Here is a 23,821-nt window from a genome sequence, read left to right as displayed (position 1 = left end):
CACCCCTCTCCAGCATTGAGATTGGAGGTGAATCTGTCAATCAAGGGAGAAAATAAGACTTTCCCTTCTCCCACTTTTAGCCATTCTAAAGAAATGAATAGCAAGCAAACCCCACAACGAAAAATTCTGAAAATTGACACAAATGACCCCCAATCATCACTCTCTAAGCACAGTAAGTTGTTTTTTAAGTAGCATAAAAAATGAAGTTATAGGCGTGTTTTTGTCCAATGAAATCCTATGGGGAAAAATCCAAGATGGTGGACAGAGCTCCGAAAAGATGCGGAGCTCCACGTAACAGTCGATCTGCTCCATGATGCTCTGCTGCCCCCCCGATCCGCTCTGACTTAAACAGAGGCAAAGCACCCTGATCCGCTGCTGCTTCTTCGACCCGAAACGGAGCGGAGCACAGCCCTAATGTCTGCTACTCATAGTGCTGCCTTGTCATTCATTGATATATGAAAAAATTCTCTAGAAGTTGCAGTGGGCATCATAATCAATTGCGCAACCTGGTAACACATCTGCCAGTATATTTACTCCAGTTTGTGCTTAACACCAAAATCTATGTTCTCATAGTGCAACAACTGGACTGTGCTAGTCTCATTGCACCATTCAACAGACAGAGGCAAACCAACTGGAGTAATGAGGACCTGACTCTACTGAACATGTGCTTATGTCCAATGTATAAAAAATGAACTGTTTACAGTCTCTCTATGGTGCTTCTTTAATCATCACAATAGTGATGTTGTCAACACATTAACAGCTAAGAACATAAGAAGTGACATGCTGGATCAGACAAAGGGTCCATCTTAGCCATGTGCTCCGCTCCGCTTAGAATCAGAGAATCAGAAGCAAAATGGCCTGCTCCGCCTTGCCCAGAGGCGGAGTAAAAGCAAACCGCGGACCCTTAGAAGCATGGCGAAGAGAAGCGGCGATAGGCAGAGCGCTTCTCTTTTCGCGGAGCACTATGCCCGCCATTTTGGATAATTTCGCCCATAGGATTGTATTGTGGAAAAGATTAGGGGATAACTGTGTTGTTTTTAAAGCTATCTTTCTGAAATTTCGTGTGCTTAGAGAGTCGTGGCTGGGGGTCATTTTGAGCCTGCTCTCAGCACTCTGCGTGGTGCGGTTCGCTTGCTATAATTTTCTAAAAAATAGGGTAAAAAAAGCGGGGGAGGTACCTTTTTGAAGTGCTGAGAGGCAGATTCAACTTCCAGTCATGATCACCTGATGAAACATCCTCCAATCCCAAAGTTGGAGGAGGGGATAGGCAAAACGGGATACTTAGTAACTTGGGATACTGGGAAACCTCTCTTTCTTAGTCTGAACGGACTTTTCCCAGTGTTTTTTAAAACAGTAGCCCCACCAAATGCACAAACACAACCTGAAATCATATACTAAGCAAATAAATAACAGATAGGAAACACAGCACTGTTACCCACCCTAACTTTGGTGAACAATTGAATAAATGTGGTGCAAGGGGATGAGGTCCCCTAGGGCATGTGGACGTGCCCAGTGCACACACACTCTCCTGCCCTTGGAGGGTCATCAGAGTCCTCCAAAGAGTAACCAGTGGAGACTAAAGCCTATCATGAGTTGAAGTGACAGGTAGCTTCTTAAACACTGGTACTTACTTAGGGCCAGTCAAAAATTGGCATATCCCCCTCCCCCTGGGCACGTCCACTTCCCTCTTACTGGTAAAAGACAGACATAGCCTTTTAAAAAAAAATCTTGTTGTTGTTTATTCAGCAACACTGCTGCTTTTAATTCCACCCCTCCTTTGTTTGTTTATTTATTTATTCCATTTTATATTTACACCCCATAGCCCAAGCTCTCCTGGCTTTTCCTCTTCAGTGAAGTCAGGCAGGCTTTCATTGTGGTTCAACTCATTGTTGTTGTTGTTGTTGTTGTTGTTGTTGCTATTAATATTAATTAGTACTGCTATTATTGTTACTATTGTTGTTGTTGTTGTTTAATAGTGGCTGTGATCACAGTGCAGTCAATCAACCCTGAAGCAAGGATCACAAAGCTTTACTCTTATCTTCCTAGGCTCCTAGTTATGGGATGCAAAAGAAAAGGCATCTCTCTGTGCTGCTCCCACCTCACAGGGATGGTTTGCATTACTGGCTTTGAAACAATCCTTTGCTCACTTCTTTGTGCCCCCAGAAATGTCTGCTGCCTGCCTGCCTGCCTGCCTTCCCCCCGGGTGCTGCTGTGGTGGGGCATCTGCTGGGACTGACTCCCCCATACTAGATCTATGGCATATCTCTGCCTGGCTCTCTGCCCGCCTGTCCTCCTCTGTGACCGCGTTGCAGGGATCATTTGTGTGTGTCTTGCTTTGTCTCAGGGGACAAGTCCTTCCTGCGCTCACTTAGACTTTTTGAAGTTCTAAATCAATTTTTCAAGTGTGGAAAAAGATTCACATTTAGGGTTATCTACTCCCCAATTCATGGCATGTTGGAATTTCCTTTGAAATGGCCCCATTGAGCTGTCTGCAGCTTTAAATTGGCTTGAGTCTTGGCATGCATGTGTATACGTGCAAGAGGTGTCATGGTGCCGAATTTGAGGTTTCTAACGTGAAAATTGACAGAGATATCGAAAGGGGTGTGAATTGGGGTTAGGGGTGCTGCATTAGAGGTTAAAGCCCCCCCAAAAAATCAGGGGATGATGGAATTTGCTTGAAACTTGCCAGGCATGTGGATGTACCTGCTTCCAAGTTTTTATCTGTCAAAATGTCAGAGAAAAGCCCATGTCTGAAAATGGGGTGTCCGATTTTCAAAAATTCCCCAAAAATCAGGGGAGGCTTGGATTGGCTTGAGTCTTGGCATGCATGTGTATACGTGCAAGAGGTGTCATGGTGCCGAATTTGAGGTTTCTAATGTTAACAGAAAAAAAAGTTGTAGGCTTTTTTGGATTTCAATGCAAGCCTATGGGAGGAAAAAGCGGAGCTCCGATCCGGATCCGGAGCTTCGCAGCGAACCGGAGCGGACTATAGGCAGATCGGAGTGGAGCAGACCCGATCCAGAAGTTGCGGATCTGGAAGAGAAGTGGATTGGGGGGTTCGTGCACACCCCTAGTCCATCTAGTCCAGCATTCTGTTTACACAATGGCCAACAAGCTGTTGACCCACAAGCAGGACACAAGTGCAACAGTACCCTCCTGCCCATGTTCCCCAGCAACTGGTGTATATAGGCTTACTGCCTCTGATACTGGAGGTAGCACATAACCATCATGGCTAGTAGCCATTGATAGCCTTCTCAAGGAATGTATATAACCCCCTTTTAAAGTCATCCAAATTGGTGGCCATCACTCCATCTTGTGGTAGTGAATTCCGTAATTTAATTATTCACTATGTGAAGAAGTACTTCATTTTATTCCATAGATTTGTATGAAGGCAGTATGATACTAGCAGTTTTATTCTCAATTCCTTTTCTTAGAATGCCTAACATGAAGTTTGCCTTTACAGTGGCTGCACACTGGGTTGAAGACACATCAGAACATAGCAGGCAAGATTTGCACAACCAGTAGTGGAATACCATCCATGTGGATATTTGTTTTATTAACAAATCTCAGGATCCAAGCCATGAAATGTAGGTAGAAGACAAATATACAGCAAAGAAGTTTATGGAGGAGATATTCATGGTCATCATTCAGATCAAATAATTTATAGACTATGAAGTCTTCTCTTGTGTGCTGTGAAAACTTTATTCCAAAAGCCAAACTAAGTCTGAATTTATTTTGCTCTCTGAAATGCTTAAACAGTCATACTACTATTGCCTTGAACGTTAGAAAAACATGCAAGCATAAGAGGTTTGAATAAACACATTTTATTTTATTTTGAAGTTTTTGAGCAGTCCAAACAAAATGTTGTCAATATAATATAAATACAAAAAAAGTATTTAAAGCACATCATTGACAGCCAACTACATGGTATGCAAGAACTACAGCAAACCTCACAAGAGCAGTAGAATTCTGGACTTAGTGAATAACAAGAATGACTCCTAGGGCAAAGTATGTTCACATATACAGGGTATGCAGAAATAAAACTGAAACTGTACATAACTTCTGGTCTTTGTATTAACAGATATGTATTTGTGTTTTAAAGTAGTGCATTCATATAGGCACACATCAGTGTTCTGCTTGTTTCCAGAATTTAAAAAGAAACACGATAAAAAGGAAAGAGTCTCAGATGCAGGAGTGAGACCTGAAGATATCTGGAAGAACAATTTTAAAAAACAAAAAACCCACACAATAGAAACAGAAACAAATGACATCTTAGATTCAAGGAAATGCATGGAGAACATCATACTTCAATACTGGGCTGGGATCCAGAGACACATATAGCTAACTTCCACATGCCCAAGCAGGTTCTGATTTGGTGTTTCTCAGAAACAGGTCCCTATAGCACACTTTCGCACTAGAAGAATCCCAAAAGCAGCATGCAATGGGTCATGGCAGCCTGCTTGTCAAGGGGAGAGGATCAAATATACCATTGGGTATGTCTAATTTAGTTCTCTGGATCCCAGCCTCAGATTACAATCCCAGAGACTTACTTGTAAGAAAATCTCTGGATAACAAAAAGGCCTGGTTTGCATGTAATGACAATCCAGAGTAAGGGTTGACATTCAATCATGTGTTGTTACATGCAACTCCTACACTATGGTTTAATGGTGGGTTGTTAACCATGAACAACCCAGAAAGAGAATCCAAGGTTTGTTGTTGGGTTATGAACCCTGGGTTGTGGTTAACCTATAATTCAACCATAGTGCAGGGCTTGCACGTAGTGACAGAACAACCACCCACACTCAATCCATACTCTGGGTTGTCATTACATGCGAACCAGGCCAATAGGATTTACCCCAAATAATATTTTATATTGGTGTCCTAACATGGCAAAACAGTGTTAGGTGTTCATTGTTTAAAACTGAAAAGTCTTAGTCAAATCACTTGTGTGTACCTAAGATCAAAGCTTGCTTATAAAAATTCAAGAAGAAATCACAGTTTACCTTGAAGTAGAACTTTCAGTTACATATGTGCAATATGTATTCTTTGTTTTAATGGTATTTGTATGTGGAATTTTAAATACAGGAACTAAAATAGAAAATACAGAGCTGAGTGTTAAAGGGAATTTACTATGGCTTGTTCCCATGATGTATACGGCACTAAACCCAATGTTAAGTGCAAAACACTTAAGGAAACAGATTGACACACCAGATATCACTTTTAAAGATAATCTTTTCTACTTTGGCATGCACTATAGTGCCACCTTCTGGACAAGCTTACTGTATACATACTATTACTTAAAACTTAGTCATTGTTTCAAGGAGAATAGAGCAAGGTAACAGTTATAGTGTGCAAATGGGGTGTATATGAAGTAGTTCTCAACTACTGAATTGATAAGGAGTTGTGGTTTAAATCCACTGTATCATAAAGATACATTTTGCGTAGGAATATAGCCATATCACAATTTAGGAACTAATTCTCCTTGCATTACATTAAAGCTTCTCCCCACTTTCCATCATTGAGAAAATATTTCAATAATTTCCATGTCTTCATATACAAGGAAAGCTCAGTCTCTTTGGGAAACAGTTCTGAGGTATCCAAAAGTCTTTTTAAAAATACATAAATGGTTAAATAATTAACACCTATTTTTTTATCTCATGAGAACCTAAAAACCAGATGTGAAGATTGAAAAGCCCCAGTAAAATATTAATAAGGGAAAGCTATTCACCTATCTCCAGCTGTTAAAGATAGAAATATACCAGATTGCATAATCTGATCCAGGAAGAACCATCATACTCTTTATTCATAGGGGCAGGGAGAAGGGAAAAGATATTTGCTGGCAGAATAGCCACATCCTTTTCACTGCAAGCAGGGCAGGGGGTGAGGGGCAGTTTTTTCTTCATCCCTCCCACTGTAGTCAATGGAGGGAATTATGGGAGATGCCATAGAACCCACTGTTTCGTGGGCACGTCTGGGGGACAAGGTCCTGGATGGTCAGGATGGCAGCTAAACCAAAAGCCATCAACCTCTCTTACTTCCTTTAGGAGAGTAGGTTTCCTATGGACTCTTATTTAACTTCTATAAGGATCAAAGCATAAGTGAAACATAATGGTGATAGCAGAAAGGTTCGGGACAAATTGCTCACTTCATCACACACCCCTCTCCTAGCTTGGTAAAACAATGCCCCACATTTAACCCATGTACACCTAACTAAAATAAAGCTCCCAGTAATAGTACAACATCTCCATTAAGCCCATGCCACATATTGAGCATTTCATTTACTTTGGAACTGAACAAAAAGTGTGGATTCATGGTTTTGTATGAATGCTTAAAATTGCAAAGTCTCTATGCAGAGAGATACCCATAGAAACAATTTTTGGAAGTGAAGAACGTGATAGACTTAGGAGCTATCACAATTTCAATAAACTAGATTTTAAGATAGTCTAAAAATAAGTCTAGAGTCTAATCCCTTTGGACAATTTACTTCTATTGGAGTCCAACCACATTGATTTCAGAGCATTTTGCACAATGAAAAAAAAAAGGCTTGGTTGAGTGTAGAAGTAGAAAAAATAATAGAAACTCTGCTTCATACAAAATACTACATTACACAATTTGGCCTTTATATTATCCTGTAAGACAGTTGGGAGTTTCTTACACATTGGCATAGTTCACACATGACAATGGAGGTTTTTTAAAATAAAAAAAAATCTGGGTTGCTGTAAGCCAGCATACTAGTTTACACTGCTTGTTCGCTATTTGGTTCCTCCTGCCAGAGGGAATGGCTAAACCAGCCAAGGATGCTCCATCCCTGGATTGTTAGTATGTTTGAATCTGAAACTCTGGTTTGCTGGGTTCCAACTCTGGGTTGTTTAGCCCCTCCCACTGGCAGTAGGAGCTATTGAGCAGCATGAACTAGCATGCGGTCACATTCACAACACAGGGTTTAAGCCCTACATGCAAATTGCCATTATTACCAGCAGTAAAATATTTGCTACAAATATGTAGAAGTAGGAAGGAGCTAACGCAACACACAGGTTGTTGGGGAATACTTTGTTTAAATAGGTTTTCATATTCATCCTTGAACCAATGTGACTATATCTGCCAAGTTACAGCAATATGCACGTACTGGCTATAATGAGATCACTTATAACATTAAGGAAAGTAAGTCATATTGTCTGCTCCCTACTGAAAATATCTGGCAGATGGTCATTGTGCGTCAAAAGTGGCCTTAAATAGTACTAAACACTATCATCCTTGTAAAGGTTGCAAGTCTATAGTTGAGATTTCTGCCACAGAATAGAGTATAATATACACAGGACCAGGAAGAAACAGTTTTTGTAACTGCATACACATCAGATGTTCCAGCATTATTTCCAAATAGTCTCGTAAATCTAGTTTCTGCACAGCTCACAGGGGAATCAAATCATATGGTTTTTTTAAAGACCTTTGCATGAACTGAAAGCGATTTCCAATGCTATGGCAACAAAATATAGGGTGCATGCTTGAATGAAGCACTAAATCCTACTAGTGTAGGGGTGCAGGATTTAAGCACAACTGACATCAATAGGCTTTGGGCTGCAATCCTATACACAGTAACCTGGGAGTAAGCCCACTGAACTCAGTGTGGCTTACTTCTAAGTATATATAAGAGTGCACCATTAAAAGTACTTAACTATGACAGAGTTCTAAAAGACTAGAAGGAGCAGTTACAAGCCAATAATAAAGTCATAAAAGTACAAGAAAGCCACATTTTTAGGATAAAGTCATACCACTAAATGCATATTAATAAATTCACAACCTTTTCCCCTGGAGTCATTACTTGTTATACTAGTAAAGTAACATTTGATTAGAAAGCTACAGCCAAGTTAGGATGGAAGTTTGTTTAAAGCAGCTACTATACTGTAGTCACAGGACAGATGTTAAGGTAAATGCATGATTTTATGTATTTGTTGTTAGGACACTAAAATAGAATATTTGTAATACTTTGAATAAGTAGCTTCGTTTTTAAAAAATGACAATGTAGCTTGTATGAGAAAGCAAACATCTGCTCTTAAAATATAAGAGAGCATGCTGTATAAGAAATTTTAAAATAGGCTTCAAAGTCAAACATTCTGGAAAATGTAGGAAGTTCCACTTACACAGTCTTCCGCAAAATGCTTCAGGATGAAGCAAGGAATAAAATAAAAGGGGATGCTGAAAACCCAACGTATTCTAGTATCCTCTCTCTTATCTGGTTAATACCAAATGACAAAATTAGCACTTGATTTTCACATGGCAAAAATGCACCCTGCACGTTCTTCAAATCTAGTAGAGTTTTGCTACTCTAGTTAATGCAGGTTTGAGTTTAGTTCAGGAACAAGCCACAGATATTAAATGAAGCTTGTTCAAAGCTAACATCATGCTGAGTGACTGAGCACTTGGTATCTTGCCTTCTGTTTGCCGATCCTTCCAAAACACCAAGCCCATTCAGTTTTCCTTGCTAGTAGGTAGGATTGCCTTACCCAACAAGGCCATGATCCTTAACACAGTTAGGGTGTTTAACCCGAATGGGATTTATGGGCACAAATTGTACATGGCCCAAGAGAAGAGAATTCCATTTCAGGTGGATCTTCTTAAGGTTCTTCTCTATTTCTGTGGTAGAAAATCATTAAGAGCAGGTAAAATAAGATGCCCCTGCAGTACTGATATCAGGGTCTGAGATTAAAGCAATCAGAACTCCATACAGTTTTCCCCCATCTGCCCTCCCCATCTCTACAAATAAAGGCCACCTTTGCTGTAGTGAAAAACCCAGGTTTCCCTGTCAGACCCCTTGAGGTAGTAAACTGGGAAGCTTAATGTGAATCTTCATCTTTCACTTTATTTTAAACTGCAAAATGGAGTTTCAGGCATGAGTGATTATGGATCTGCTTTAAACGGACTCAGGCACACCCTTCCAACTGGTTACTGTGAAGTAACAGAAAATGAATTTGAAAGCAGTAATGAACAAGAGTTGAAAAGAGATGCATGCTTTGCAGCAAGAACACATGTTATGACCTCTCCTTGCTCACAACCAAGTCCCTGATGCTCACTGCATAGCATTAGAAAAGTTGACAAAACAGGAGAAAATTGCAATTGAAATAAAGAGGCATTTAAAGGCAATCCCTTAGGAGCAGCTTCAGATTATCACATTGCAAAAGATGCCGAATGAGAAGGCAGCACGAGTGAGCATGATTGCCTATCATCTGTCTTCCATTTTGTCCACAGCTGCATATTCTTGGTAGATTTTTCCTCCTGCCTTCCACAACAGAGTTCATGGTCCACTGCAAGCGTTTGGTCTTCCAACTTCCTAAAGATAGTGGGTAGTATTGCTATCCGTTGAGTAAGTAGACTACCACTTCATACGTCGACATCATTATAGCTGTGTTTGGTATCTGTCTAATCAAGTGTGTTGTTAGGCCGCGATACAGAGAACCATAGCCTTCTTCTCGTACAAGCAAAGATAACGTCTGGAAAAAAGACCTGTACTTTGTTCCTTCTTCTCGTAGCCTTGTTCGTACAACCTCTGCATAAACAAAGGGAATTATTATTATTATTATTATTACTTTCTAAATGCAAATAATGTGAATTGTAGGAATTAAAGAAATGGAAAAATTACACAGATACATTCACAATTTCTTGGTAGAATTAGGGCACTTGCTTACTTCTAAAATGTATTATTTGTAGGCATTATGAGCCACATTTTCAAACAGGAATGGTTCGCAAAACGTAAAAGGCATCCTTGTTTCTATGTATTAAGTATGATATCTGTTTAGATGTTGTTGGAAAAATAAAATTATTACTGTAAAAACACACAACGTAAAAGGCAATAAAGCAGCATTAAAATGACTGAAAAAAGAAAAACAGAAAATATTAAAACCTAAAGACAATTCTCAAAGCCAAAATCAGATGAAATAAAACAAAAGCTGTTTAATAACACTGTACATTTCAAGCAGAAGAAGCAACTTTAAGAACAGTGAACTGTTTGCCATCCTCCAAAATAACAGTAAGACAGAATCAGGCAGTTCTTCCCAAGAAGTGTTTTCTATTGCGTGGGTGTCATGTCTCAACAAGTACGACCCCTTCATTCTCATCCACTGTACTTGCATGAAGGATAAGATGTGAAGGCAGAGTCTCTGCTTCTCATCTAAGAGACTGAGGAGGGGTTAGAGAGGTACAATTTCTGGAAATATGTAATACTTATTTCTTTTGGCGCTTTTTACTAAACCTGGCCTGGTTTTCACCTAACGAGAAGCCACTGTGGGTGAATCTTATTGCCGGGGTGGCCACCAATTTGAATAGTCGAGCCACAGTGGGAGCACGCTGTAGCTTGGTGTTACACGCAAAACCTGCAAGGGTGGGTGGGTGGGGTGGTTGAGAAGCCACCTAGAAACCATGGGCTGTTTTATGGTTGCAGGTGGTTTGCTAATCATCCCAACAGCTCACTCTCACCAAGTGCACGTAACAACGAACTACGGCACACCCCCACCATGACTTGAATATTCAAAATGGTGGCTGCTGCCACAACGAAAACCCCCGTATGGAATATTCACCCCCGGTGGCTGCTGCTTCTGTGTGAACTGGGTCATTAAGTCACTTTGTTACTTTAGGAACACAACTCGTATTATGTAACACTTGGTTATGCTATTTGGCAAATTAAATTTAAAAGTATAATTTATTCAGGTAATTACAACTTTACTAATTGAATTTACTTTTAAAAGTTTAATTTTAATGATAACTTTATGAGCAAGCGAAGTTATACATAAAAGGTTCATATTTTACGTGTTACCAGAGGGAACTTCAGCAAGTAGTTCCTGAAACATCTGAATCATCCTAGAAGCTGGAAGCAGGAAGAGATGCAGGCAGAGGAAGACTTGGTATACAGCATCTCTTCCTATTTGTGAGGAATTATTTCGGATGGAGTTTAGGAAAATCTGGTCTGAAGGAAATCAAAGAGTTTATTTAGCTGTAGAAGGCTCTCTTACCTATTAGGAATGGTAACCAAGGATATTTAATTTGAGACCCTTAAAGCAATCTCAACCTATTATCTGAAGAATGGCATTTTATTCCCTTTTGTAAATAATTCCCCTTAATAAATATCTTAATTTTTATTCATTTTGCATTTGTCTCTATTGGTGGCATCAATCCCATGTGTATGCCAAGAAATTAGGCTACTGAATTTCTTTTAGATGGTGAGTATTGGTGCTATTAGGCAACCATTTTACTGCTAAGTCTGCATTCTGTAACAGTGAGTGTAATTGGCAACTGTTAAAAAAGAATGGCAGTGAGTTCCATAGACAAAAGTTCTTTTAAGAAACACAGGTGGGATAACCCACATATTGTTCTGTCACACATGGAGGGATTGGCAAGATAACTTACAATGTTTCTCTCACATGTGTCTTTTAGAATTACATTTGTTGATTGCTACAGCATCGAAGCACAACAAGTTCTGACACTTATGAGCTCCATCAGACGAGCGTTTTATTGCATGCTCGTTACTGGGCACTCACAGATTTTCGTGAGTCCCTCTCATGACATCGTCTGCCTCCTGCACACCTCCCGCCCCTTCTAGCCTTCTTTGCACCACAAAAAACATCCCAGTAAGTCTGACTTATTTTTAAAGAAGGAAGTTGCTGTTATCTCCTGCTGTGTGCAGGAGAAGCAGCACGATCAAACTGGCCCACTGAATAAACCACATGCACGTTGTTTACTTCCTCTTTCAAAAGAGGAAGTAATGAGGAACAAATGTGCCAGCGGAGAAGTGACAGTAAGCAAATGTGATTTTCCTCTGTGTGATGACGCTCTATAGAAGAAAACACAAATAGTCAAGATTCCACATTTTGTTCACACAATGATACAGTGACTCTAGTCACATGTTGGGAAACCAAGCATAATGTGGAGCCTGCCTAAATATCTATCAGTAAAAGATACAGTTGACAAATAATTTTATTAAGGAATGGTAGAAGTAACTATCCTGGGAATTTTACAGAGAAAATTTAAAAAGCAAAAGTATTTTCTCCCACGGCTTCAAACATTTCCAGAAATTTTACATCTCTAGTCTTACATAAAATTCTTCTGGTTATGGAGTTTTTAGAAATCATTGTGGAGGAGCAAAGGCTGGGTACCAATACATGAACCCCTTGTCGAAAACATTTTCCACCTTGGTAAAAGAAAATATTTCATAATCCAAAATAGTTCAATTTTCTAATTTCTTTCTTCACCCACCCACCCCCTACACACACACACACACACAAGATGCTTGGGGAAAAAACACCCAGAACTACTCTTTCTCCACCAAATTTTTCCAGGCCCAAGACTTCAAATTTTTAGGAGGGATATATGGAATCTGGCATATTGTATACCGTTCCTAAGATAAACCTGAGTCCAGACCATTCAGGGCTTTAACAGTCCAAAGCAATAATGCATGGACGCAAGCAGCCAGCCACTGTAGTTGATACAGGATCAGAGCTATATGGCCTCGATGACTCAGGCCGGTTAAGAGGTGGACTGTTGTAAGTGCACCTGCCACAGCTTTCAAGCCATCTTCTTAGGCTGTCTTGTATACCTAGTAAATTTTGTGTATTTTATTATATTTTAAAGCAATAGTAACTTGCCTCGAGAGTGTTGGTCAGGAGATAGGGTACAGATATTCAAAACGTACAAATGAAGCCAAAAAGGCAGATTACAAAAGCATAAATGACCCAAAACAAATCCTGAGAGGAAGGAGTAGAGCTCTTCACCATACTGCCATCTATTAAGAAGCAAGCCAGAGTTAAAGATCACTACCAGGTTGAGAACTCAGTCCAGAAGAGGCAAATCCAGATCTCTGCATCACTAGGTTGGCCTAATATCAATACTCTTCTCTGCTGACTGAATTACAGTGTTTGGTCCCTAAATACCATAAATTAATGAGGAATTGGAATAGAAAAATGTTTATATTTTAAGCTAAACACCACCAATACATCATGACTGGGTTCAAATGACACAATAACCCCCAAGGTGTGAAATAAATGACTGTGGATTATTTAACCCATTGTGGGTTGTCATGTTTTATATCAGGGAATTTTTTTAACCCACAATGGGTTATTTCAAGGAAATAACTCACTCTGACAACCCATGGTCTGCAGTAAAGGTTATTTAACCCATTGTGGGTTATTTTCTCATCTGTCTGGCACCATGAATTAATTTGCTCATCTATAGACACGCAGCAAGATGGGATCGTATAGCTGGCACTGCTCTAGACACCCATGAAGGTTTGCAGGATCGGAACCACACTTCATAGACAGCCTCCCCTAGTGGGGAGGCACCCGATCCACCTTCAAAGTCCTGCACAATTTCACCCAGGGGAGGAAAAATCCCAGGTGTACCAAATAGGGAGTGGCACAAATGAACCTTTGGAAAATAAGCAAAAGTAAAGAAAACAGCCAAAAATGCACCTTTCCCCATAGCCTAAAGTGCACAATTGCACAGGTATGAATTTATGCAATAGCCATCATGGGGTATTGTGATGTCTGAACCATGTTTTATTTGCTGCAGATGAAAAAAGGTACGCACTGTAGTTGTAAGAAGATTTGCTTCATGACCTATATAAACAAGATGCCCTTACCATGTGGATAGGCTATAGATGTGGCACAGGTTTTGGAAGTGGCTGCAGCCATCATCATGCCAACAAAGTCAGATGCTTCTTTGACAGATTCATCTTCCTCATCCATAGCAGATGCAGATTTATATTCCAATAGTCTTCGCTTAATACTCTCATAAATAACAAAGTGAATAACAGTCTCCGATATGCCTGCGTAGGATGCAGACATTCCTCGGTAAAAACCTTTAATTCCATCTGACTGATAGACTTTGCGTACACATTCAAAAGCACTCATCCGCTTTTCCCCACGATTCCTAAACAAAAGGGGAAAAACATTCAACACCCTGAACAAGTTTATAACATTTCGCCAGATGCAAACACAATAATACCCCATTAGTCAAAGTTTCCAAGAGCTCAAACTTAGAAATAGGTTTCAGGAGCCTACTTGCAAGCTACTGATATACACAGACATCACATGGACTTTCATATGAATACCACCCACAGAAACGTTTAAATTAGCCCGACTCTACTGAAAGTGGTAGCTAATTTTTTGCATTTATAAGCCCCAATAGCTCCCAAGGTGCAGGATTGCTGTTTTTAATTCAACTTAGTTGAATTATGCTCAGCCCGCCTTTCCCAAACTGCAGGTGAACAACATAAAAATTCCTATAAAGTCAGCAGCTATTCTAGTCCAATTTCTTATTGGAGAATTCTGTTTCTCTCTAGAACAAGATGGAATGGATGAAAGAAAATGACAGAACACATGAAGTTTTCTTTACTGGTCTGTATGATCAAAATAAACCACATTGGCTTGTTTTCATAATCTATAATTACTGTCCTGGTGTAACCTGTTGTGTTGACTGAACTTGTGTGGCCTGGCTTGTTTGAGGGGCTGGCGGAGATTGCCAACAACCCTACAACATCCCAGGTCCTACTTTAGTAGTACTATTTAAACCTCTCTCTGATTATGAAATCAGAGACACTTCAAAAGGAAGGCACAGAAGTCTCATTAACCATACATATTGCACAAAACTGTTTTAATTTAAAATCCCTCCATGAAACTCAATACAGTCATTTGTTTGCATTAACAAATCATAAAATCTGTTCAAAATCTGTTACTCTTGAGATCAATGAGTGTGCAAACTTGAGAAGTGCTGAGAAGAAGCAGGAATGCATTCTGTATAAGATCAGTCCATGGCAATTCTATTTTTAGCCAGAAATTAAAAAATAAACACACTCCTATAAATGCCAGTTCATTTACATTTCCTAATTAAGGTGGTTGTTGTTTTACCTTGCATCAAGTTGTAATCGTGTCTTTATAAGCCAAATTGGATTGGTTGCTGTAATTGCAGTAAAACCTAAATAAATGTTTTAAAAGACAGATTAGTTTTGCTAACATCATGACAAACAGTTTGTTATAAGCTAAAATATGCACTATACAAAAAGATACAAGTTGACGTGAACTGACTTGAACTATGCTACTTATTAAAACCAGAAGTAGACCTTTACTGATATTATTACTTTTACAAGTCCATAAAGCCAATGATGTTTTGCATGATTATTTTTAAAAAACAAAATCCCTATTCTTAGTTGTTAGTTATAAGTATGTGTAACACTCAATTTGTATCAACCTGTTTTGTATTTTTATGAATTGTTGTAAGCCACCCAGAGAGCTTCAGCCATGGGTCGGTACAGAAATGAAATAAATAGTACTAATTATCTATTTATACAAATTCCATTTTGACACCTTTCCAACTGCAAGACTGAGACTAGGCCAACTGAATTTAAATGCATTCCAAATAAGAGCAATTGCAAATGAAGCTAAAGTATGTCAGAAGAGCGTAAAACATTTTCTGTGAATTTAATTTATGTATCGGAAATACAAAAGCAGAGCATAAAAGAACATTAACTGAATAACTATTTAATGTTCTACTGTTAAGACACATGTTACTGTACATAAACACTTCCATATTGAATTATACAGTATAATTAAGTAGGATGCTCTTTTAATTATGCCAGTGATTTCTACTTAACATTCAAAAGCAAAGATTGTCGGGCCCCAGTAATGGTTGTACAAATGTAGAAAAATCAGTTGTTAAATTAATACTACTGCATATATACTACGGACTACTAAGCGGTCAGATAGCAACTATTCAAAGTCTCAATAGGGTTAAGAGCCAATAATGCAATTGCTCTACCACTTGTGGATAAGCTAACAATCTTTCTTCCCCACTGCACAACCGCAAAGAATAGAAGAGCAGTATGGGAGGACAGCTTTCAATAGCTGTTTAGTTGTAAGGCTGATGTATAGTACAATATTTATCAGATGATTCATCTCCAAACGAGAGCTATGGAATTTTGTAGGCCCAGACACCAAGTTTATTACTATTTATCCTATTGAAATGATGTGAAAATCACCCCTCTTTCACTATACAAATACTGCTCTCTTCCTGAAGAATACGGAAACAGGGATTTTAAGGTGAGCATTCAAGAACTTGTTTAGTGCATCTCTCATGCACATTCCAGCTACACAAAACAAAAGAATGGAGAAGCTTGCTTGTGAGCAACACAGAAACAGTTTGCATATTAGTGTCCTCTGAACCATCACTACTGGCATTCCTGTGGAAAAGCGTATACTTAAATTACTCACAGCACAACCCTATACATATCTGCTCAGAAATAAGTCTCATTGACTTCAATGGAGATTACTCCCAGGTAAGTGTGTATAGGATTGCAGCCTGAAAAACTAAAAAAAAGCAGAAGCGCCAAAGGATCTTAACTGTTTTAAGATTTAATTAATGTTAACACTTTAAACTTAAGGTTTTATTTCATGGTTTTAATTAAGAAGCCTCTAATTATTTGCAATATTAAAACTGCTGCACCAAAGTGTTTCAAGTTAATGATCCTATCTGTACTCTACGATCAACATCTAAGGATCTCCTCCAAGGGAGATTCAGAGGATGGCAGCAAGGGCCTTCTCAGTTGTGATCCCCCAACTGTGGAACGTTTTTCCCAGTAAGGTCTGCCTGGCACAAATACTGCCATCTTTTCAGCACCAGGTTAAGACTTTCCTCTACTCCTGGGCATTTGACAGCATGAGATGGGGCTTTTAGAATGTTGTTGTTGTTGTGTTTTAAATCAGGTCCTAGTAGTTGCTTTGTGAATTGTTTTTAACTTGTTTTACATTTTTGAAAGTTAAAGGTTTTTTGTTATATTTTATCATGCTGTGAATAGCCCAGAAAGCTTTTTGGCAACTGGGAATTCTAGCAATGTAAGAAAAAGAAAAAACAGCAAGATGACTTTTCACCTGGACAGACTGCAGGACACAAAAGTAGCTGCATCCCAGTAGACCTAGACTGATCACTAACGAAGTGATTTTATGAAGAATTAACCTAATGGCTCTCCTGCTAGTGAAGTTTTCAAGCTGTTGCGGTGGAATCCTATACAAGTCTATTCAGAAGCAAGCCCCACTGTATTTAACAGGACTCACTCCCAGATAAGTGTGTATAGGATTGCAACCTTAATGTATTTTTTAATTTGCAAGCCTTAATTGGTGATCTGAGGCTGAAACTCTATACACGTATACTTTCAGATAAGTCCTAGTACACATGTAATAAGCCTGGCTTCCTGTTTATGAACAGCATGCTCATGCATGCTGCCCGAGTGCTCCCGCTGCAAGCAACAGCAGCTAAGCAAACCATGGACCTTTTGTTTGTGGTTTGCTTGCTGTTACATGCGAACTAAGGATTCTGTCTTGTCTCTCCCTCATCAAGCCAGTCATAAGCCAACAACAAACCATAGGAGGCCGACAGACCAGAGTTACCGGTTTATATGCAAGGAGAAACAAACCAGAGGGAAGGTCATGGTTTACTTAGCCACTCCTGCTACAACTGGACAGCATGCAAGAACATACTGCTCACAAACAATAAACTAGACTTCCTCTACAATCCTGGCTTATCATTACGTGTGAACATAGCTACTGAGATTCACTACTGAGTAGGCATGGATGGGGTTGAAGTGCAAGTCTATGTCAGACAACTATTTATTTAAACATTTGACTGAAGTACTTATGATGTTTTTTGCAGCGAAACAGTAACTAAAATAAAACAGCTAAGATCCCAGGTATATATCTGAGTTGATTTTGTTTGCAAGGTATAATGCAATTGATGAATTAATGTAATGCCAAAGAATATTGAAAAAGAAAATGACTGTGACAACAAATACAGGTAACTGCAGTATTAAGTGCAGTTTTGAAATATTTTTTCCTACATAAACAAACATAGAAACCCTACGTATTGTCAACAAAAGATCTAATTTCATCAACATGGCTAAATACACAGCAGTGATCACTAAAAGGCTTTCCGTATTTCCCCAAACTGCACTGGAAGGAATAGCTCAGTGACGTTTTAGAACAATGTATACAATTGGAATTCAGATATAAAGATTCCCCTTACGTTGTTTGTTTAAGAGTGGTTACAAACCCAAGGTGTGGTTCTTACGCTAGAGGCTGCAAGAGACGCTCAGTTCAGTACTCACGAGGTTTAAGTTAGTCCATATTTCTGCAGGAAGTGACCTGCGGATGGGGAGCATGAGATGACACGATCTCACTCTTTCACGGGAGAAATGTACAGTAAATGCCTAAAATAGACACAGGCTTTTCTGTATCATAACAACAAGCAGTGACCTCATCAGACACATGTGACAAAACTGAATCCCAATGGAAGGATTTCTGAATTAGTAAAAGGTGAGATCTAAGTTTTAAAAGTTTAGAACAATAAAAAAGGGAAAAAATAGTACAGGCCACAGGTATTTAAAAAAGGGCTTTGCAAAATGCATTGAGTACTGAAATTTCTGCCATCTGCAGCAGTTTAACCATTTTACAACATGTAAAATACTTACCTATACTTGTTAAAGAAGCCCAAAGTGTTGGGCTGGTATGTTTCTTTAAAATAAAAAAGTAAAAATGCTAACCTTGTCACACTGGGCAGAAAACCAAAACGTAATATCATGTTGAATCAAATTTAATTTAAAACTTGAGTTTCTCCCTGAATTGAATATCCTGTGTCTGTGGTGCATCTAGCTACAATCAAGTTATGTTGGAGAATTTTTAGAAGCATAAAGCAAGGAAAAGAGGAAGACAGACAAAATAAGAACCAATCATACAATTCAACTATGCCATTATCTCCCCATCCCCTTTGTTCAAAATGGGTTGGTGAGGAATATAACGGAATGCATAACTAAGCATAACTTGACCGAATTTCTATACAACTGTTAACTCTATCAAGGAATATGTTGGTGCTCTACAAAATATGCATCAAGCCAATTACTAGATGGAAAGGCCACAGGGCTACACAGAGCATTCATGGTAAAGAATAATCTTTTTATTCTTCACATTGCAGTTGATCTAAGATGTCCCCTCAACATACAACAGTTTCTAACTGGATATGGTGTCCAACACCATATAGGAAAGTGTGATTGCTCTTTAACCTAAGCCAGTGTTATTTTTATAGATGTGAAGCTCTGAAGGCTACAAAGCCCTGCTCCATCACAACAGCCGTCTCAAAGCAGTAGGTAGATCTACACTCAGGTTGCATATTCCACTAAACTGAATAGGGCAATTCTGTATGCACACTGGAGTGCATATAGAACTTGATGGAATCAGTTATTGACCAGGTTTAGACAATCAGCAGGGAAAACAACACAGTGTCAGGTTCCCCCACCCCCCACTGTTCACAGGACCAGGATTATCCTAATTCCCCATGCTGTATAGCAGGTTGCAATGTTGTCTGAACCCAGTGCACTCATAGTGAATTTTTACCCACTCTACATCCCATGGCTTGCAGTAGTGGTTGTAGGGTGGGTGAAAAGACACTATGCCCACGCTGAGCACCATGCTTGATGACACAGTAACCCATGACGCAGTGCAGGTAATTAGGGTAATCCTGGCTGAGCAACTGGCGGGGGGAAAGTAACAATGCTGTGTTGTTTCCCTCGCTGATCATCTGGACAACCCTATTGTGTAAAGGAAGTATGTGAACCTTTTTTTTAAGGAGAGTTCAGTTGATACCTGTCAGTCAAGTATATTTTGCAGAGAATTAGGCCCAAAGCCTTTCTTAATAGTTACTGTTGAGGACTTTAGGCTTCAGTTGATTTTTTCTAATTACTTGTGAAGCTTAGAATAAGGTATCTTATTGACTCAGAACTTTGGATCTTGCCCTGAAACCGGTATCCAGGTCAAGAGCCAGTCTCTGAGTCCCATGCACAGATGGCAGGACACAAAGCCCCCATGTGCACAAAAGTATTTTAGTGGTTGGATATGCAGTGCTCCTGGCACCTACATCCAGCATGTGTAAGTCTCCTCCTGGCAGCATCACAGTAGTGCTGGTCAAAGTTAAGACTAAATTAGAGATGGAACTGGCATAACTCATATGGAAAGTGTGTTGCAGTTCTTTCTAGGAGTGACTAGGCCACATACTAGGATCATAGGAGGAGCTGAAATAACTGTATTAGAATTGAATGGCAACTGGTCTATTGAAACCTCTCCCAAATCCCAGAGGGTAGGGACAGTCAATGACATCCAGAAAGGGCTGTGAAAATTGTCTGGCAATATATATATTTCAAGTATCGGGCCATATTCCCTTTTCAAGGCTACAAAGATGGACCAAGTATAGTATGCATATGCAAGCAAGGCTGTGTTTTTTAAAACTATTTAAAGTTCTTTTAATAGTACATAAAAACTGAGCACAGCAATCTTCACACACCCCTACAATTACTGGAGTAACTAACACAACAGGCTGACATGAAATTTTAAGTTAGAATTCATAAAACATAAAAGAGTTTAAGAAACTAAATGTTTTGAGAAGCTAACTCAGAAATATTTTCATAGTTTTCTTCCTAAGAGTTCACTGTATTTTTAATTGTTCAAGTTGCTTTGGGTTGTAAGCCAAAACAGTCCCAGAATTGTTAATAGCTTAATTTAGTGCATTCAATGAAAGTCTTAAGAAGCAATTACAAAAATGACAAGGTTAGCATTTTTCTCACAAGCTATGTTAACGGCCTCTTATATTAGTCATATGGCTGCACAGCCAGATCAGTATTTTATGCATATTTAAGCAGTTTTAAAAATGAGTCTATGGGATTTCTAGCATCCTAAAGCTATGCTAGTTCAAGGAAAAAATAGCTACCTTCAGAGCCAATCTGCATGGGACATTCTTTTTCACCAACCATGTGGTTTAGGTGCATAACTGCAAAGCTGAACGTTAATGCCCGCCAGTAATGCACGAGCACCTGAGCAGGATAATTTCAAGTAAGAATAAAGCCATAGAAGTGCAAAAGAGGTAGGTTCCCATTTTAAAAGTAGAATAAAATATGTACATGTCTCATGTGACAACCAGGAAAATCAAAGTGGCTAAATAGCCTCAAAATTTAAGTGTTGTTTTTTTAAAAAAAACAACCCATGGGGTTTAAATAACAAGAATACAAATCACAATATAGGAAGAATTGCTGGACAGGCAAACCAAGCCTGGCATGTAGTTATGAAGTTTGCTAAGAAAGCAAGTGTGTGTTTTTTACTTTTTATTTAATTGGCCCAAGATGCAGGACTACACAAAGATGATCTATTATGAAAAAACAAGTAAGCAACCTTTAAACTAATTCTGAAAATCCATTATTGTGCAATATGAACTGCATCAGCTATAAAAAAATAATCTTAAATTTGAAAAGGTTACTAATCCATTTTCATATCTTCTGCTCTGCTCTTTGTCAAGAGAAATAATATTTCTTTAAGCTTCTGAGGGGAAAAAAACACAGGTAACAGAATAGCCTTTTACATCAACAACTCTCTGAAACAATCGATTGATCGAGGTGCAGTTTTAAAATGATTCCCATCACATGGCCACATCCCCCCCCCCATGAATTTCTTTAGTGGAGCCACTTTAAATTAAAATTAGAGCCATAATTCTAAGCGTGACAGACAATTATAAGCTGCAGGACAGAGTTGCTTCTTGGTTCATTTGTCAAATTTATTTATTTTTAATTACAAAAATAAAACAGAACTTTTGTGTTATATTGCCCATTTGTAGGGGGAAAAGGCTGGTTGAGTTATTTGGTCATTTTCGCTTTCTTTTTTTCAGAATGGTTTTGATACTGATTTTGGCTAGCCTTAAAGTGTCTAAATGGGGGCATATAATGTTTAGCCAAGATTTACAGTGGAAATTATAACGCCACCAGGAAGCATCAGTGTATCAAGCACTCTCCTGCCCCTGCTTAACCAACTTCTTTTTGGTTGATAAACAGAGATTACAAAAAAGAGCTCTGTTTAAACCAGCAAGAGAATCTGCTAAAATAATAACAAACCACAGGTCTGTTACATATCTACTTAGAAGCAAGTCTTATTGACTGGATTCAGACAACACAACAACCCATACTCAAGGATTGAGGGTCAATTGTCATTAGACTGTGGGTTGTTATCATGTTGTTTAAAATCAGCCGCAATAACAAATCGGGGTTTGTTAACCACGAACATCCCATGAAGAAATGGATTGTGAACTGTGAGTTTTTCGTGGCTAACAAAAAACAATGTTTTGTTGTCATGGCTGGGTTCAGATTACACTATAATGCACATTTCAACAAAAACTTCAATGAAAACCCATACTCAACCCTGAAGTTTAGGTTATCTTGTTGTCTTAACCTAGCAACTGAGTTCAACAGGGCATTCTGTTGAATGTACTCCATGTAAATGAGTACAGGATTGCAGCCATAGACTGTAAACCAAGGCTGGGGGATGTGTGTCCCTCCAGTTGTTGCTGGACTCCAACTCCCATAAGCCCCAGCCACCATGGCCCACTGTCAAGAATGATGGGAGTTGTAGTTCAACATGGTAGAGGGCCATAGGTTCATTACCCCAAGCCAACAAACTTGGATCAGCTAATACCACAGCAAATTTTAAATCCTTCCAGCATGAAATGTATGGACAGAAGATGACTACCAAAACCTGCTGGCGTATTTCAGAGAAGCCAAAGCAGGTGACTTAACACAGGAGTTTGCAAATTAAGATAAGGGGGCAAGGGGAAAAATCAGTGTCTACTTCACCATTTCACATAAAGTCTGCTTAGCAAACTAGAAATTAAGACTACATGGCTTATCCTGAATTAAGGGCAAAACAGATAAAAGCAAGAATGTTCATACACTCTGCTCTCTCACACAGACCTCCATAAACACTTGTTCTGTGCATTCATGCTCAGACAGAAGACTTTCATACATAGCATATCAGTCCAAGGGATTGTCTGCTCAGCCATCTCGTCATTGTACTCTGAATCAGCCATTTCCCTTATTTCTGCAGTTTTCCATTAACCATTTACAGGCTGTTCAGGTAATTAGAACAGAAAGTTACAGAGCCTTACCTGCCACTCCAGCTGAGGTCATGTGTACTTGGGTAGAATCTGGCTCAAAAATATTATTCAGCATTTCCTTGCAATTGGAGTAAGCAGCAAAATATATTGCCCTAAAAACAAACAGTTAAATACAATTAACTAGGACATAGCTCCCTTTTGATTTACATAGCTGCCTATAATAGTCATACTTCAGTGTAGAACAACACTCTAAGAAGATAGTGCCTAATAATGAACTAAGCATGTTTAGTTTTAAATCTTTAAAGCAGATGAACTCTACTAAGTAAAAAAATCTTAATATCAATAATTTTGCCACAAGGGGGCAGGAGAGAATTTACTACAACATTTTTATATTGAAATGATATTATCATAGTAACCACTTCTTTCTATCCTATTTAACTTAAAACAGTCCTTCAAAAATTTTAATGAATAGTAATTAACAACAAACCAAGAGTTAATTTTGCAATGGTGTAGAATTTAATTAGATATATATTAGCTTTTGATTGGTAGTTAAGTTTGTATGTTTTAACAAAACAACCACCACACAATCAGCAGAGGTTATGATATGAACAGCATCTAAGTCTTCATGAAACAGAACATTAAGTTAATGTCATTAGCTCTACACAAACATGTGGCCTTTCACAAGGATGTGATAAAGTGGTTGTTTTACGTGATGTAATTAGCAAAATGGAATTCAAAATCACTGCTGTATGCTACACATGTTATGAAACAAGCTTCCTTACAGCTTATTCAAACAGAGAGATGCTGTTAAAGCTACTTAGCAAATGTTGAAATGAAACACAAAAGTATTTGTCCATGTTTGATGACTGGAAAA

General features: G+C 38.8%; 1 protein-coding gene across 2 annotated transcripts in view; it reads right to left on the bottom strand.

Annotated features, from left to right (window-relative positions):
• Positions 1–3,808: 3,808 nt before the first annotated feature.
• SLC25A36 (solute carrier family 25 member 36) overlaps positions 3,809–23,821 on the bottom strand; it is a 44,109-nt gene continuing 24,096 nt past the window's right edge. For both annotated transcript variants that reach the window (XM_063132230.1, XM_063132231.1), the window contains exons 4-7: positions 22,999–23,099; positions 14,889–14,955; positions 13,622–13,911; positions 3,809–9,541 (exon numbers count right to left, since the gene is read on the bottom strand). In XM_063132230.1, the coding sequence (XP_062988300.1) occupies positions 9,348–9,541; positions 13,622–13,911; positions 14,889–14,955; positions 22,999–23,099 (652 nt within the window). In that variant the 3' untranslated portion in view covers positions 3,809–9,347. The remainder of the gene's footprint in view (positions 9,542–13,621; positions 13,912–14,888; positions 14,956–22,998; positions 23,100–23,821) is intronic.

Source organism: Elgaria multicarinata, chromosome 8 (assembly GCF_023053635.1).
Source record: "Elgaria multicarinata webbii isolate HBS135686 ecotype San Diego chromosome 8, rElgMul1.1.pri, whole genome shotgun sequence".
NCBI classification, from domain to species: Eukaryota; Metazoa; Chordata; class Lepidosauria; order Squamata; family Anguidae; genus Elgaria; species Elgaria multicarinata.
Note: the sequence above shows the minus strand (reverse complement) of the source record. Positions and strands in the feature narration are given on the sequence as shown.